This window comes from Stegostoma tigrinum, chromosome 2 (assembly GCF_030684315.1).
Source record: "Stegostoma tigrinum isolate sSteTig4 chromosome 2, sSteTig4.hap1, whole genome shotgun sequence".
NCBI lineage: Eukaryota > Metazoa > Chordata > Chondrichthyes > Orectolobiformes > Stegostomatidae > Stegostoma > Stegostoma tigrinum.
This window is the reverse complement of record NC_081355.1, coordinates 104193896-104207487: the sequence shown is the minus strand read 5'-3', so window position 1 is coordinate 104207487 and position 13592 is coordinate 104193896. Positions and strand designations below refer to the sequence as shown.

The window sequence follows — 13592 nt, the reverse complement described above, 5'->3', positions numbered from 1 at the left end:
CTGACTTAGTGTTCTTCCAGTCTACTATTTGTCTGTCCCAATCTGACCTAGTCCCATTTGCCAATATTTGACCCAAATCCCTCAACTCCTCATATTCAATTGCCTACCCAGTTGTCTTTAAATGTTGTACTATACCCACTTTCATCTCTTCTTCTGGCAGCTCATTCCATACATGCAATATCCTCTGCATGAAAATCTTTCCTCTCTCACCTTAAACCTACGCCTTCTAGTTTTGGTCTCTCCCACCCCAGAGAAAAGACCTTGGCTATTCAGCCTAGACATGCCCCTCATGATTTTATAAATCTCCATATGGTAGCCCCTCAGCTCCAGCGAAAAGAAAGCCCCAGCCTATTCAGCCTTACCCTTTAACTCAAACTCTCCAGTCCTGGCAACATCCTTGTAAATCTTTTCTGCACCTTCTCAGGTTTCACAACATCCTTTCTATATCTCTGTTTATCTGTCTCCATGTGTCATCAGTAGCATTTTTTTTCTACTTTGAATGTTGACGTTGCCATAAGATTTAAGTAAGCTCTGCCACTTTGTCTTTGAATGGATTTAACCCTCACTCTGGAGATTTGAACACACAATGAAGTTGACCTTCCTGTCCTGTGTGAATGTTCCACTTTTAGCATATTACTTTAATACAAGGTCCTGTAAACCCCCTCAAATAAGCACAAATTTTTCCAAGGCTTTGGTCAAAAAAGAGCGGCAGAGTTCTTCAACCTCTCCCTCCTACAAGAAGACCACCATCATCCCCGTACCAAAGAAGACAGAAGCAGTGTGCCTTAATGACTCCTGCCCAATAGCTCTGACTTCAGTGATCATGAAGTGCTTTGAGAGGCTGGTCATGGCCCACATTAGCTCCAGTCTTCCAACCTGCCCTGATCCCCTGCAGTTTGCCTACCGACATAACAGATCCATAAAGGATGCCATATCCCTCGCCCTGCTCTTATCCCTGGAACGTCTGGACAACAAATACGCCTATGTCAGACACCTGCTTGTTGACTACAGCTCAGCCTTCACCACCATCATCCCCTCCAGACTGATCTCAAACTGCATGACCTGGGTTTCAGCTCCACCCTCTGCAACTGGATCCTCAGCTTTCTGACCCACAGGCTGCAATCAATGAGGATAGGTAACTGCACCTCCTTCACAATGACATTCAACACTGGAGCCCCCCCAGGATATGTCCTCAGCGCCTTCCTTACTTCCTTTACACCTATGACTGTGTTGCCAAATTCCAAATGAACGCCATTTACAAGTTTGCTGATGGCATCACTGCAGTGAACCTGATTTCTCACAATGCCGAGTCAAATAAAAAGGGAGAGTGTGAGCTTGGTGACGTGGTGCAACGAAAACAATCTGTCTCTCAACATTGGCAAAACTAAAGTGCTGATCATTGACTTCAGAAAGAAAGAGGGAGAACACGCCCCTATCTACATCAACAGAACTTAGGTTGAGAGAGTGAAGCGCATCAAGTTCCTTGGAGTGGCAATAACCAACACCGTATCCTGGGCTTCCCATGTAAAAGCAACAGTCAAGAATGCACAACAAAGCCTCCTTTTCCTCAGGCAGCTCAGTAAATTTGGTATGTCCATTCGGCCCCTCACTAACTTCTATAGATACACCCTTGAAAGCATGCTGTCTGGCTGCATAACTGCATAACTGGTATGGTAAAGCTCTGCCCAGGACCATAAGAAACTACAGATGGTGTGCACAATCCAGACCATCATGGTAGCCAACCTTCCGTCCGTGGACTCTATTTATATGGCTCGCTGCCTCGGAAATGCGGCCAACATCATCAAAGATCCATTGTACCCTGGTAATGATCTCCTACAACCCGTTCCGTCAGGGAGAAGTTACAGATGTCTAAAGACACGCATGAGCAGGTTCAGGAACAACTTCTTTCCAACCGTTATCAGACTGTTGAATAGCCACTCGCCTCAAATAACGTAACCTGTATGCCGCTAAGTCTTTTTGATCTGTACAGCCTATGCTTGCTATGATCTGCTTCGTAAACAAAGGATGTAATAAAACATCCGAAGACACTTCACAGGAGCAACCTAAACTGGTCATCCAAGAGATGATATATCTGATAACGAAACCTGTGGTCAGAGTTTTTGAGGAGCGTCTTAAAAGGAGGAAATCAAACTGGAGAGATGGAAAGGTTTAGGCAGGGTATTCCAGAGATCCAGGTGTAGGAAACCGCACAGCCTTCAACAGTGGAGTGATAAAAGAGGAATATCCAAGAGACCAGAATTACAGGACCATAAATATCATTGAGGGTTGTAGGGCTGTGTGAGATTACAGGAGTAGGGAGGGATGAATTACTGGATGGTTTTGTTGACTGGGACTGGGACTGAAGTAGATCAATAAACATGGGACTCTCAGAGATGGTACTTGTTGGGACAACTTAACTGGCACTTAAACTGGGTAAAGATAGTCATACTAGCCCCAATTCCTAGAGGCATAGTTCTCCGCCTGTAATGGAATCAACAAACACATAGAATTGGACCCCATATGCAAACCTAGGTAGATTAAAACCAGAAATGACACTACTCACCATAGTGGACCAAACAGTATAAATTCCAAGCGGAGTAGAAGAACACTGCTTCATCAGAGGCTTCACTGATGATGTCACCTAGCATGGTGACAAAACGTCTAAACGAGAACAAGCCAGCTCAGCAAGAACAAGTCAACGACCTCACCCATAACCCGAACTACAGACCTTTGCCAAAACTTTGTCCTTGATGTATGGCAGGGTAATATGCGAGTCTGGTTGAGTTGTGTCTTCCACCATACAAAATCTTTTGATGAATGTAAAGGATCCCACACCAGAACTAGCAAAACTGTTCTGACACAAAATGCCATGCAAGGGCTGTGAGAAACCCTACATAGGCCAAACTGGAAGAAAATTTACTGTATGGATGCATGAACACCAACTAGCCACCAAGAGACACGACCAGTTCTCACTTGTCTCACTACCCACGGACAACGAGGGACATGGATTCGACTGAGATAACAGATCCATAATACATGCCAGGGAATTCCTGGAGGCCTGGTACTCCAACCGGAACAAACACATTGTTTAGATCATGTGTACAAACCACTCAGAAACAAATCTGTAAGTAATACCAATCTCCCCAGCAAACCGAGGCATATGAATAACAGGCAGGACAGAATACCGACATTTAAATGGAGGCACACTGATGATGCTGCCCAGCAGGGTTTCAAGATGTTTGCAACCAAACCCACTGGCTCAGCGAGCATGTCTGCAGCTATCTGTACCCTCTGTAGTTAACCGTGATTGACTTATCCCCTTCCTAGAATCCTTTTTCCTCACTGGTATATATCTTTGCTGTGAGCCATGAACTATTTGCTTACCGTTTGCCATTGTCAATCAATTATCTCTGCTGCTAGATTCCTTTTCAAGTCTACTCCAGCCAACTCTGCCCTCATTCTTTTGTAATTGCCCATATTTAGGCTCAATACAGTTGTTTCTGATGCAGGTTGCTTCTCCTCAAACTGAATGTTAAATTCAATCATCTTAATCACAGAAATCATACTAATGTGATGGAACATAGATCATAGAACAGTACAGGCCCTTCAGCCCATGACGTTGTGCTGAACTTTTACCTAAACCTAAGGTCTGTCTAACCTCCACCCTTACCTTATACTATCATCCATATGCCTAACTAATTACCACTTAAATGACCCTAATGAGGCCAACTCCACTATATAACTATGATCTTGTAACTATTATAGAGAGATGATTAAAAGGAGAACAAATCTGTGAACGAAATCTTCTGAGGATTGTGACTTTTTGAAAGGACAAGAAGGAAAGGTTGATGGGGTAGCTTTATTATTATGGGATAGAAACAGTGGTTATAACATTTATCATTTAGTTTCATGATGAAAAATGTGGGTTAGAAACAACTGTACTCAACTTGAGGATAATCAGAAAGGAATGAGGGTAGAGTTGGCTGGAGTAGATTGCAAAAGGAGTTTAGTAGAAAAGACAGTGATTAAACAACCGTTTAAGGAAACAGTTCACGATTCACTTCAAGATATAATTCCAGTGAGGAAGAAATAGTCTAGAAAGGGATAAACTGACACAGTTAACCAAGGAAGCTAAAAATAGTGTCACATTGGGGAAAATAAAGTATAATCTGACAAAAATTGGTGGCAAGTTATAGTGTTGGGAAAGTTTTAAAATCCAAAAACAACAAGAAGCAGAGTATGACTGAGGATGAACTGGCAAAATGTATTGCGAGACCATGTAAAATATATAAAAGGAAGAGAGAGGCCAATGTGAATATAGACCTCTGGGAGAATGATGTTGGGGAAATAATAATGAGGAACCAAGAAGACAATTGAGATGAATAAATACTTTGGTCATGGTAGAAGACATGGGTAGTATTTTAAAAATACTAATTAATGAAAGTGAAAAGGGCTGATGAAATAAACACACTAACTATCATTGGAGAAAAAGAACTAAGGAAACTATTTTTTTAAAAAAAGGACTGGAATTAAGAGTCTAATGATGACTGTCCATTGTCAATTGTTGGGGGAAAAACCCATCTAGTTCACAGATGTCCTATAGGGAGGAAAACTGCCATCCTTACCTGGTCTGGTCAACATGTGACTCCAGACCCACAGCAATGTCGTTGACTCGTAACTGCCTTCTGGGTAATTAGGGATGGACAATAAATGCTGGTCTAGCCAATGTTGCCTTCATCCCATGAATGAATGAAAAAAAAGCCTACAGACAGAGTGGATGCAGGGGTAGTAATCTTCCAAGCATCTTTAGATTCTAGAAAAGTACCAGAGGATTACAAAACTGTTAAGGTAACATCTTTATTCAAAATGGGAAGGAGACAAAAAACAGGAAATCGTATGCCAGTTAGCTTAACATCTGAGATTCGGAAAACGTCAATCGGTTATTAAGGATATATTAGCAGAGTATTGAAATACATAATACAATCAAGCCAGATCATAGCTTCGTGAAGGGGAAATTGTACTTGACAAATTTATTAGAATTGTTTGAGATAACGAGTCTAATAGGTTAAGGGAACCGGTATTTATAATCTATTAGGCTTTCCAAAGGCATTTGATAAGGCTACTTAATAAGGTAAGCACTCAAGGTGTTGGCTTTAGTATTTTAGCATGGATAAAGAATTAGCTCATTAAAATGAAGGGAGCATTTTCAGTATGGCAACCTGTGACTAGTGACATGTCACAGGGACCCTCCTGGCACCAGTATTATTAACTATATATATATTTATATAACATATAAGTGACCTGGATGAGGAAATTGGGTATACTGTCACCAAATTTGGTACAGAATTATGTGGAAAGGCAAGTAGTGAGGATGACACAGCCTGCAGAGCGATCTAGTTAAGAGAATAGGCAAAGACTAGGCTGATGAAACATGTAGGGAAATGTGGTGGCATGTGCTTTAGCAGGCAGAATAGAGGAGCTGAATATTATTTAAATAGAGAAAATTGCAGCATGGAGGCATTTGGAGGTCCTCATGCAGGAATCTCAAATGGCTAGCATCGGAGTTTAGCAGGTAATACAGACGGCAGATGGAATGCTAGATAATAAAATGTGAGGCTGGATGAACACAGCAGGCCCAGCAGCATCTCAGGATGCTGCTGGGCCTGCTGTGTTCATCCAGCCTCACATTTTATTATCTTGGATTCTCCAGCATCTGCAGTTCCCATTATCGCAGATGGAATGCTGACCTTTATTTCAAAGGAAATGGAGAATAAAAATAGGGAAGTCTTGCTAAAACTATCCAAACCACTTGTCAGGCCACACCTAGAATGTGGTGAACAGTTTTGGTCCCCTTTTCTAAGGAAGGATATACAGGCATTGAAGGCAGTACGAAGATGTCTCTCTAGGTTGATCCAGGGAATGGAGTGTTCTCATGAGGAGAAATTGAGTCAGTTGGGCCTATACTCATTGGTGTTTAAAGGGATTGAGAGGACACCTTATGAAAACATTTTGGATTTTTTCCGGCTTGATAGTATAGATATGGACAGGTATTTCCCCTTCTAGGAGAGTCAAGAGCTAGAGGTCATAATCCAGGTGAAGGATCTCACATTTGAGATAAGGATAATGATTTTTTTCCCCACTTAGGATAGTGAATACGTGGAATATTTTACGGCGGAGAGTCATGAAACAATATTAAGAATATTTGGGGCTGAGATGACCGGTTTTTAATCAGCAATGAAATCAAGGATTATGAAGTAAAGGCAGGTAAGTGGAGTTGTGGGTGATCAGATCAACCTTGATCTCATTGAATAATGAAGCAGGCTTGATGGACTGAAAACTCACTTCCATTGCATTTTCTTGTTGACATTTTAGCAATGAAAGATAAAAAGAATTTGGGCAGAATTCATATTTTATCCACTATTTGTAAAAGTAATGACTATTAAGTAGATGAATTCTGAATGGGTTAAAAACAAGATGAAATGTAAAATAATTGAGAGGAATGTGGTAGAGAAATAAATTAAATTTAAAGAAGCCAAAGCATTGGAATCTTAGTGATTGCAACTAAGGGACAAAATTCCACCAATCATCAGTGGGCGATCTGTCAGCCATGATCTGAAATTGACTAAATGTAAACCTAAAGTTGACAAATGTTGGCATCAAGGCTGAGTTTTCAAATAAAGATGCTAATAAAACTGTTCGACCACTGAAAAATGTAATAATGCTGCTGTGGAAGAGATGTTTTTTATTATTTTTAGGTTTCAAAACTTATTTGGACATAATCAAAGGAAAATTGGCAAATGAAATGAAATGGAATTTTCTTACGTGATTTTTTTGTTTGCCTTTCTTTCAGGAGGTAATTCCTTTCCTTGGAGAAATTTTCTTGAAATAGAATATATTTGTACAATCTCAAATCAACTATGAAATTTTAAAAAATGCTCTATCACTATATTAATACTAATCTTGATGCAATTTTTAAATGTGACTCAATTGCTACATGAAGTTTACAAATACTACAAAAGCTGTTGCAATATATTGAGTTCTCCAGCTGTTTTAATGTTGCGATGACGTTATAGTATTTCTTCGCTTGACTGCTGACCTGATGTTGGTAGACGAGACTGCCCTCATGTTCTAGTTTTCGCTGCTGGAGGAAACAGCTTCTCAATGTCTACCCTGTCAAGCCTCTTAAGAATTCTGTATGTTTCAACGAGATCACTCCTCATTCTTCTAAACTCCAGGGAATGTAGGCGCAATTTCCTCACATTCCTAACGCAGGTTCTTCGTCTTTCCTAAGGAGTAATCTGGTGAACATATGTCTTTTCTTGAATGCGAAGGCCAAAACTGCATACAGTACTCTAGGTATGATCTCACCAAAGCTCCCTACAATTGTAGTGAGGCCTCTCCATTTCTGTATTCTTAACCCCTTGCAAGAAAGACCAGAATGCCCTTTGACTTCCTAATAAATTGTTGTACTTGCATGCTAATTTACTGTGTTCTGTGGATGAGGGTATCCAAGACTTGCTGAACATCAACATTTACAAATTTCACACCTTGTAAAAATATTCCGCTTTTCTGTTCAGGCAATCAAAATTATTAATTTCGTAATTCGCAATATTGTAAGCCACTGTATAGAAAGGGGCAGCACCATGGCTCAGTGGTTAGCACTGTTGCCTTACAGCACCAGGGACCTGGGTTTGATTCCAGCCTCGGGACTATCTGTAGGGAGTTTGCACGTTCTCCTCATGTCTACATGGGTTTCATCTGGGTGCTCCGATTTTCTCCCACAGTCCAAACATGTGCAGGTTAGGTCGATCAGCTATGCTAAATTGCCCACAGTGTCTATGGTGGGAGATGCAGAGAGAGGGTAGGGCATACATCTGGATGGATGCTCTCCAGAGGGTTGGTGTCGACTCAATAGGCCGAATGGCCTACTTCCACATTGTAGGGATTCTATGGATCTCTTCTATGGATCTGCCTTTCTGTGGCCACTCACGTAATCTGCCTGTATCTGCAACCACAATGTCTTCCTCACAAATTAGATTCCTACTCAGTTTTGTGTCCAAGTATAGCGCAGCAAACATAGAGTAGCAGTTATGGATACATAACTTCTCTTTATCTAATTCTTGCAGTATTCTTCTTTGAATACACTTTTATATCAAATGCATTTATAACTTGTGTATCCTGTCCTGGAGAAAACAGTAGCATGATTTTGCTCCATAGTAAAGGCTTCCATGGACATAAGAGCAACAATATTTTACATTTATGTAACACCATTAACATAATAGAAATTCCATGGCACAGTGCAAAAAATTTGGTCAGATAAAAATAGACATTGAGCCAAAGAAGAAGATGACTAGCTTGAATGACTAAAAGCCGACTGTGGGGTGGTTTTTAAGGTAGCCTTAAAGGAGGGAGGTGGAGAGATTCAGTACTGATTTTTAAAAAAAGTGGAATTTACTGGGTAATCAGTTGAGTTGGTGACTTTTTTGAAGGGTTCAAGAAACCAGATAGCTGCCTGACAGAAGTTTCATCATCCAGCAAAGCTTCCAGGGTATTGACTGCATTGGGAATTCCATGCAGTCCCAACTTGTAACTCTCGTTTAAGCTTCACTGAACACTCAGATCTTCTGATGGAAAGATAGTCAGTGCTTTATACAGTGCTGAGAAATGTTGTGTAACTAGCAAATTATGAAGATATTTTTGTGGCTTCAAGTGGCCACCACAAGTTCTGTACTGCATCATAAGAACACAAGTTAAGAGTAGGAGTATGCCGCTCAACCTCATGAGTCTGCTTGGTCATTCAGTACAATTGTGACTGATGGGATTGTAACATGAACTTCACATTCCCACTTACTACTCAAAACCTGTAACAGCTTTACTTGCCAAGAATCAATGTGTACCTGCTTGGAAAATATTCGAAAACTCTGCTTCCACCCTTTTTGAAGGAGACAGATCCAAAGACTCGCGACCCTCAGAGAAAGGGGAAACCCATTTTGAATATGACCCTTTATTCTAGATTCTCCCATAAGAAGAATACCCTTTCCATATCTGCCTTGTCAACTCCCTTGGGAGCTTATATGTTTCCGTCAAGTCATCTTTTACTCTTCTAAATTCTAGTGGATATAAGCTGAGCCTGTCCAACCTTTGCTCAAAAGACAACTTGTCCATGGTAGGTAGTCATCTAGTAAACCTTCTCTAAATTGTACAAGTCATTAATGTTGATCATGGCCCCAGTACTGATTCCTGTATAAAGCTGGTGTTTATTATTTTGCTGTGCAACTCCTTGGGATGTTTTATTATATTAAAGTAGATATGCAATTGCAAATTTTTGTGGTTATGTTGTGGTATTTAGTTATGCCATTTGGATCTCATCTCAGACATATATAACTGGTGGATTGATCTCATGACTGGTCTTGTATTTTATTTTTATGTAATCTCCTTAGTCACTAAATATTTTCAACTTTGCCTATAGTGCCCTAACCTGAAAAGTATTGATTTTTTAAATCATTTCTTGCTTTCTGAACATGGTGTCTAATATTGTAAGTCTTTGTTTTTGTGACCAGATTCTTGTGTGATGTATTAAAATGATGTCTGAAAAAATTATTAACATCTATTATAATGTGTTGTATTCTCAAGAACTTCATTATCATCTTATCTCTGAAACTGTCACCAGAAATCATATATGGGTACTTAATGCAACATTAAACCATATAGCTCAGGATTATCGTTAGTCCATCACATAATAAAGATGGTGCTGATTTTTTTTCTTTCGTGCCAATCTATGGATCTTTTCTGTTTCCAGGTAACTAAGTTGGGTGCTGCAACTCAAGTCAAAATGTTATCTTCATCAAGTAGGATTTCAGCATTTGAAACTAGACACCCTTTGGAAACAGATGTTCAAGAAACTGGGATAGATCCATTGCAAAATGAATTTGTGAAAGATGACAGTGGTGAGTTTAAAAAAATCTTGAGATAACACTGATATTTTCTTAGTATCACACCATTACTCTGTTTATCCAGGATATAATGAGCCCCTACATACAGTTGTATTTAAAATGCTCTATTTTTATTATGTTTCATGAATCTATTTGTAAAATAAAAATTTGTCACAATATCATACATTTTGCAGGATACCGCTCTTTAATCCCTTAATATAGAGTCTCCAGAGTAATGATCAGTGCTAAATAATCTGATTTTCACAAATGTTTTTATACAGAAGCATAGCATGTCCAACATCTGTTCCTCTGAGTGCCTCACTTTCTTTAATGTTATTCATTCATGTGTTGTGGGCATTGATGGCTCGCCAACATTTATTGCCTGCTTTTGTTCTGGAGAAAGTGGCAGTGAACTGCCTTCTTGAACTTTTGCAGTCCATTTGCTGTAGGTAGGTCCATAATGACAATTTTTGGCCTCCTCTTTAAGGCTGAGAAAGACACATTTTTAACAGTTATTCTGCTGCTATATATTTTATTCTTCTCTTCCCTTTATGTAGCTCCGTTCTGTCTTCCCCCTTTGTGTCGTTTTGTTCCCTGTCTTATTTGCTGGGTCCTATTCTTAGCTTCACATGAGGCCCCTGTTTCACTCTTGCCCTACCTCTCTATTTGTATGTCTCATGTGTGCACTCTCTCTCTCTGTGTCTTTCACCACCTTTTCTGTACGATCTCATCTTTCAGCTACTCCTTTCCACTCCCCCACCTCTGTGTCTACTGCCCTCTCCATCTACTGCTTTATGTTTTCTTCTTACTTCTCTCTCATTTTCTATTCCTCTATCCTTTTGCTCTATCTCCTCCCTTGCCTCATTTCAGTAGTATTGGAGAAATAGAAGAATATTGCATACTGTTATATTGAAATCTAATCTGCATTGATCATTTACTGTTAGGTGTTCTATTTTACCCTCGGTCCACTCGCAATTAATCCTCAGTTATCTAAAAGCTAAGCAAACCTAAAGATTCATATCCTTTCTCGGTGTAAGATCACAAGATAGTAATTCAGATCATCTTGTTTATCCATCCAAGAAAAATCCTACAGGGTAGCAACACACAGTCCTTGGTTCTTAATTCCATGAATTTTGACTATAATACTCTGGAGCCCAGGCTGTATAAAATCATTCGTTTTTGAAGATGTTGAAGAGCTGAACATCCAACTTCAATTTTTCCCTTACTAGTTACTTTCAGGTAACTAGGTTAGCAGTGGGTGTTGTTCCCACGCATCCATTCACTTGTGCTTTTAAGTGGTGGCAGTCACAGTTGCTGCAGTACAAACTATAGACAGTAAACTACTGCTGCTATAAGTTTCAATGGTGGAGGAAGTGAATGTTGAAGTTGGCAGATGGAGTGTCTCTTGAGTGAGATGCTTTGCTTTAGATTATGTCGAGCCTCTCCATTGTTGCTGGACCTGAATTTATCTAGGCAAATGGAGAATATTCCATCACATTTCCTAACTTGTGCCTTTGAAATGTCATTTGGATTCAGGAGGTCTGTTACATACTGTAGAATTCGCAACTTTGGACCTGCTTATCTAGACACAGCATCCATACGGCTGATTTTAGTTCAGTTTTTGGTCAGTTGTAACCCCCAGGATGTTAGTGTTGTATTTAACAATGGTAATGCAATTGAATGTCCAGGACTAATAATTAAAACCTGTATTGTTAGAGATGCTGTGATCCCTGACACTTATGGACATGTATGTTACTTGCCACTTTATCAGGGTCTTGTCCAGGTCTTGTTGCATAAGGGCACTGACAGCATCATTGTTTGAGGTGATACAAATGTTGCTGGACATGGTACTGTTCTTGGTTCTATATGTGAGATCATCGGCAAACATCCCTACCTCTGACCTTATGGAGGGAATTCGTCAATGAAGCAGCTAAAGATGGTTGTGCCAAGGAAACAATCCTAAGGAGTATCTAATTATTTATTGCAGAGATGACTGACATAAGTGACCACAACCATCTTCCTTTATACCAAGAATGGCCCTGACAATTGAAGAGTTTTCTGTCTTGTTTCCATTGATGTTACTTTTGATGGGGTTTCTTGATGCCACATTTGGTCAGGTGTTGCATTGATCTCATGAGCATTTGCTGTCACCTCATATCTGAGTTTAGCTCTTTTGTCTGTTTGAACCAAGGCTGTAATATAATCAAAAGCTGAATGGCCTTGATAGAAATTAATCTGAGAGCGTCGCCGAGCAGCTGAGTAAGTGCTGCTTTATAGCCTGTTGATTGACTTGTTCCATCAGCTTGACAATAGAGTGTGGATTGACATGGTGTTAATTAGGTTGTATTATTTGCTTCCTTTTGTGGACAGGACATTTCTGGGGAATGCAATCACCTCTGACTCTTCTAAACTCCCAGAAGATACAAATCTAGCTTGTCTAACATTTCCTCAGAAGGCTATCTACTTATTCAACGTGTCGGTCCAGTAAACTTTCTGTGAACTGCTTCTTTTTGCATTTACATCTTTCCATAATACGGTGACCAGTACTATGCACTCATCAGTGCCTATATAACTGAAACATAACTTCCCACACTCGCATTCATAGAATCCCTCAATATGGAAACAGGCCATTCGGCCCTCCACACTGCCCCTCGCGCCCTCATTCCCCTACCCCTGCATTTCCCCATGTCTAACTCAAACATCCCTAGACAGTACGGACGATTTAGCACAGCCAATCCACCTAGCCTGCACCTTTTTGAACTGTGGGAGGAAACGAGCAGCCGAAGGAAACCCAGGCAGACACAGAGAATGTGAAAACTCCACACAAATAGTTGACCGAAGATGGAATTGAACCTGGGTCCCTGGTGCTGTGAGGCAGCAGTGCTAACCACTGAGCCACCGCACCGCCCATATTCAGTTCCTCTCATAATAAAACATAAAATTCTATTAGCTTTCCTGATTACTTGCTGTACCTGCTACTAGACTTCTGCAATTCATGACTAGGATAGCCAAATCTCACCATTTAGATAATATGCTTTTTAAAAAATGCTTTGTGCCAAAATGGACAGTTTCACATTTTTCAACATTGTACTCAATTGCCAAATCTTTGACCACTGTCATAGCCTATGTATACTCCTTTGTCCTCTGAACAGTTCACTTTCCTACGTGTATTTATGTCAGCAGGAAATTTAGCTACCCAACCTTGTTACCCTCATCTAAATCATTTCTGTAAATTGTAAATAGTTGAGGCCACAGCACTGACCCGTTGGCGTATCACTCATTGCATCCTGAAAAAGAACCATTTACTGCTTTATCTCAGACGGCCAGTCTTATTCCAAACTAGTTTGTTACCGTCAAGACCATGCACTTAAATTTTCCACTGTTACTTTTGATCAGGCACCTTATCAAATGCCTTCTGGAAATCTGAGGACAACATATCTACTGGTTTTCCTTTTATCCACAGCTCAAGTTATTTCCTCAAAGAACTCTAGTAAATTAATTAAACATGGTTTCCCTTAGATAAAAACCACGTTAGCTTCATCTGATTACACTGAACTTGTTCAAGCGTCCTGCTATAACGTCCTTAATAATAACTTCTAACATTTTCCTCATGACAGATACTAAGCTAACTGGACTATAGTTTATTGCTTTCTGCTCCCT

General features: G+C 40.1%; 1 protein-coding gene across 10 annotated transcripts in view; it reads left to right on the top strand.

Annotated features, from left to right (window-relative positions):
• The window catches only part of tbc1d5 (TBC1 domain family, member 5), a 504442-nt gene that overhangs the window by 193850 nt on the left and 297000 nt on the right, over window positions 1–13592 (top strand). For 9 of the 10 annotated variants that reach the window (XM_048520185.2, XM_059638264.1, XM_059638253.1 and 6 more), the window contains one exon: window positions 9800–9947. The exons of the other annotated variant lie outside the window; for it this stretch is intronic. In XM_048520185.2, the coding sequence (XP_048376142.1) occupies window positions 9833–9947 (115 nt within the window). In that variant the 5' untranslated portion in view covers window positions 9800–9832. The remainder of the gene's footprint in view (window positions 1–9799; window positions 9948–13592) is intronic. 10 annotated transcript variants of the gene reach the window in all.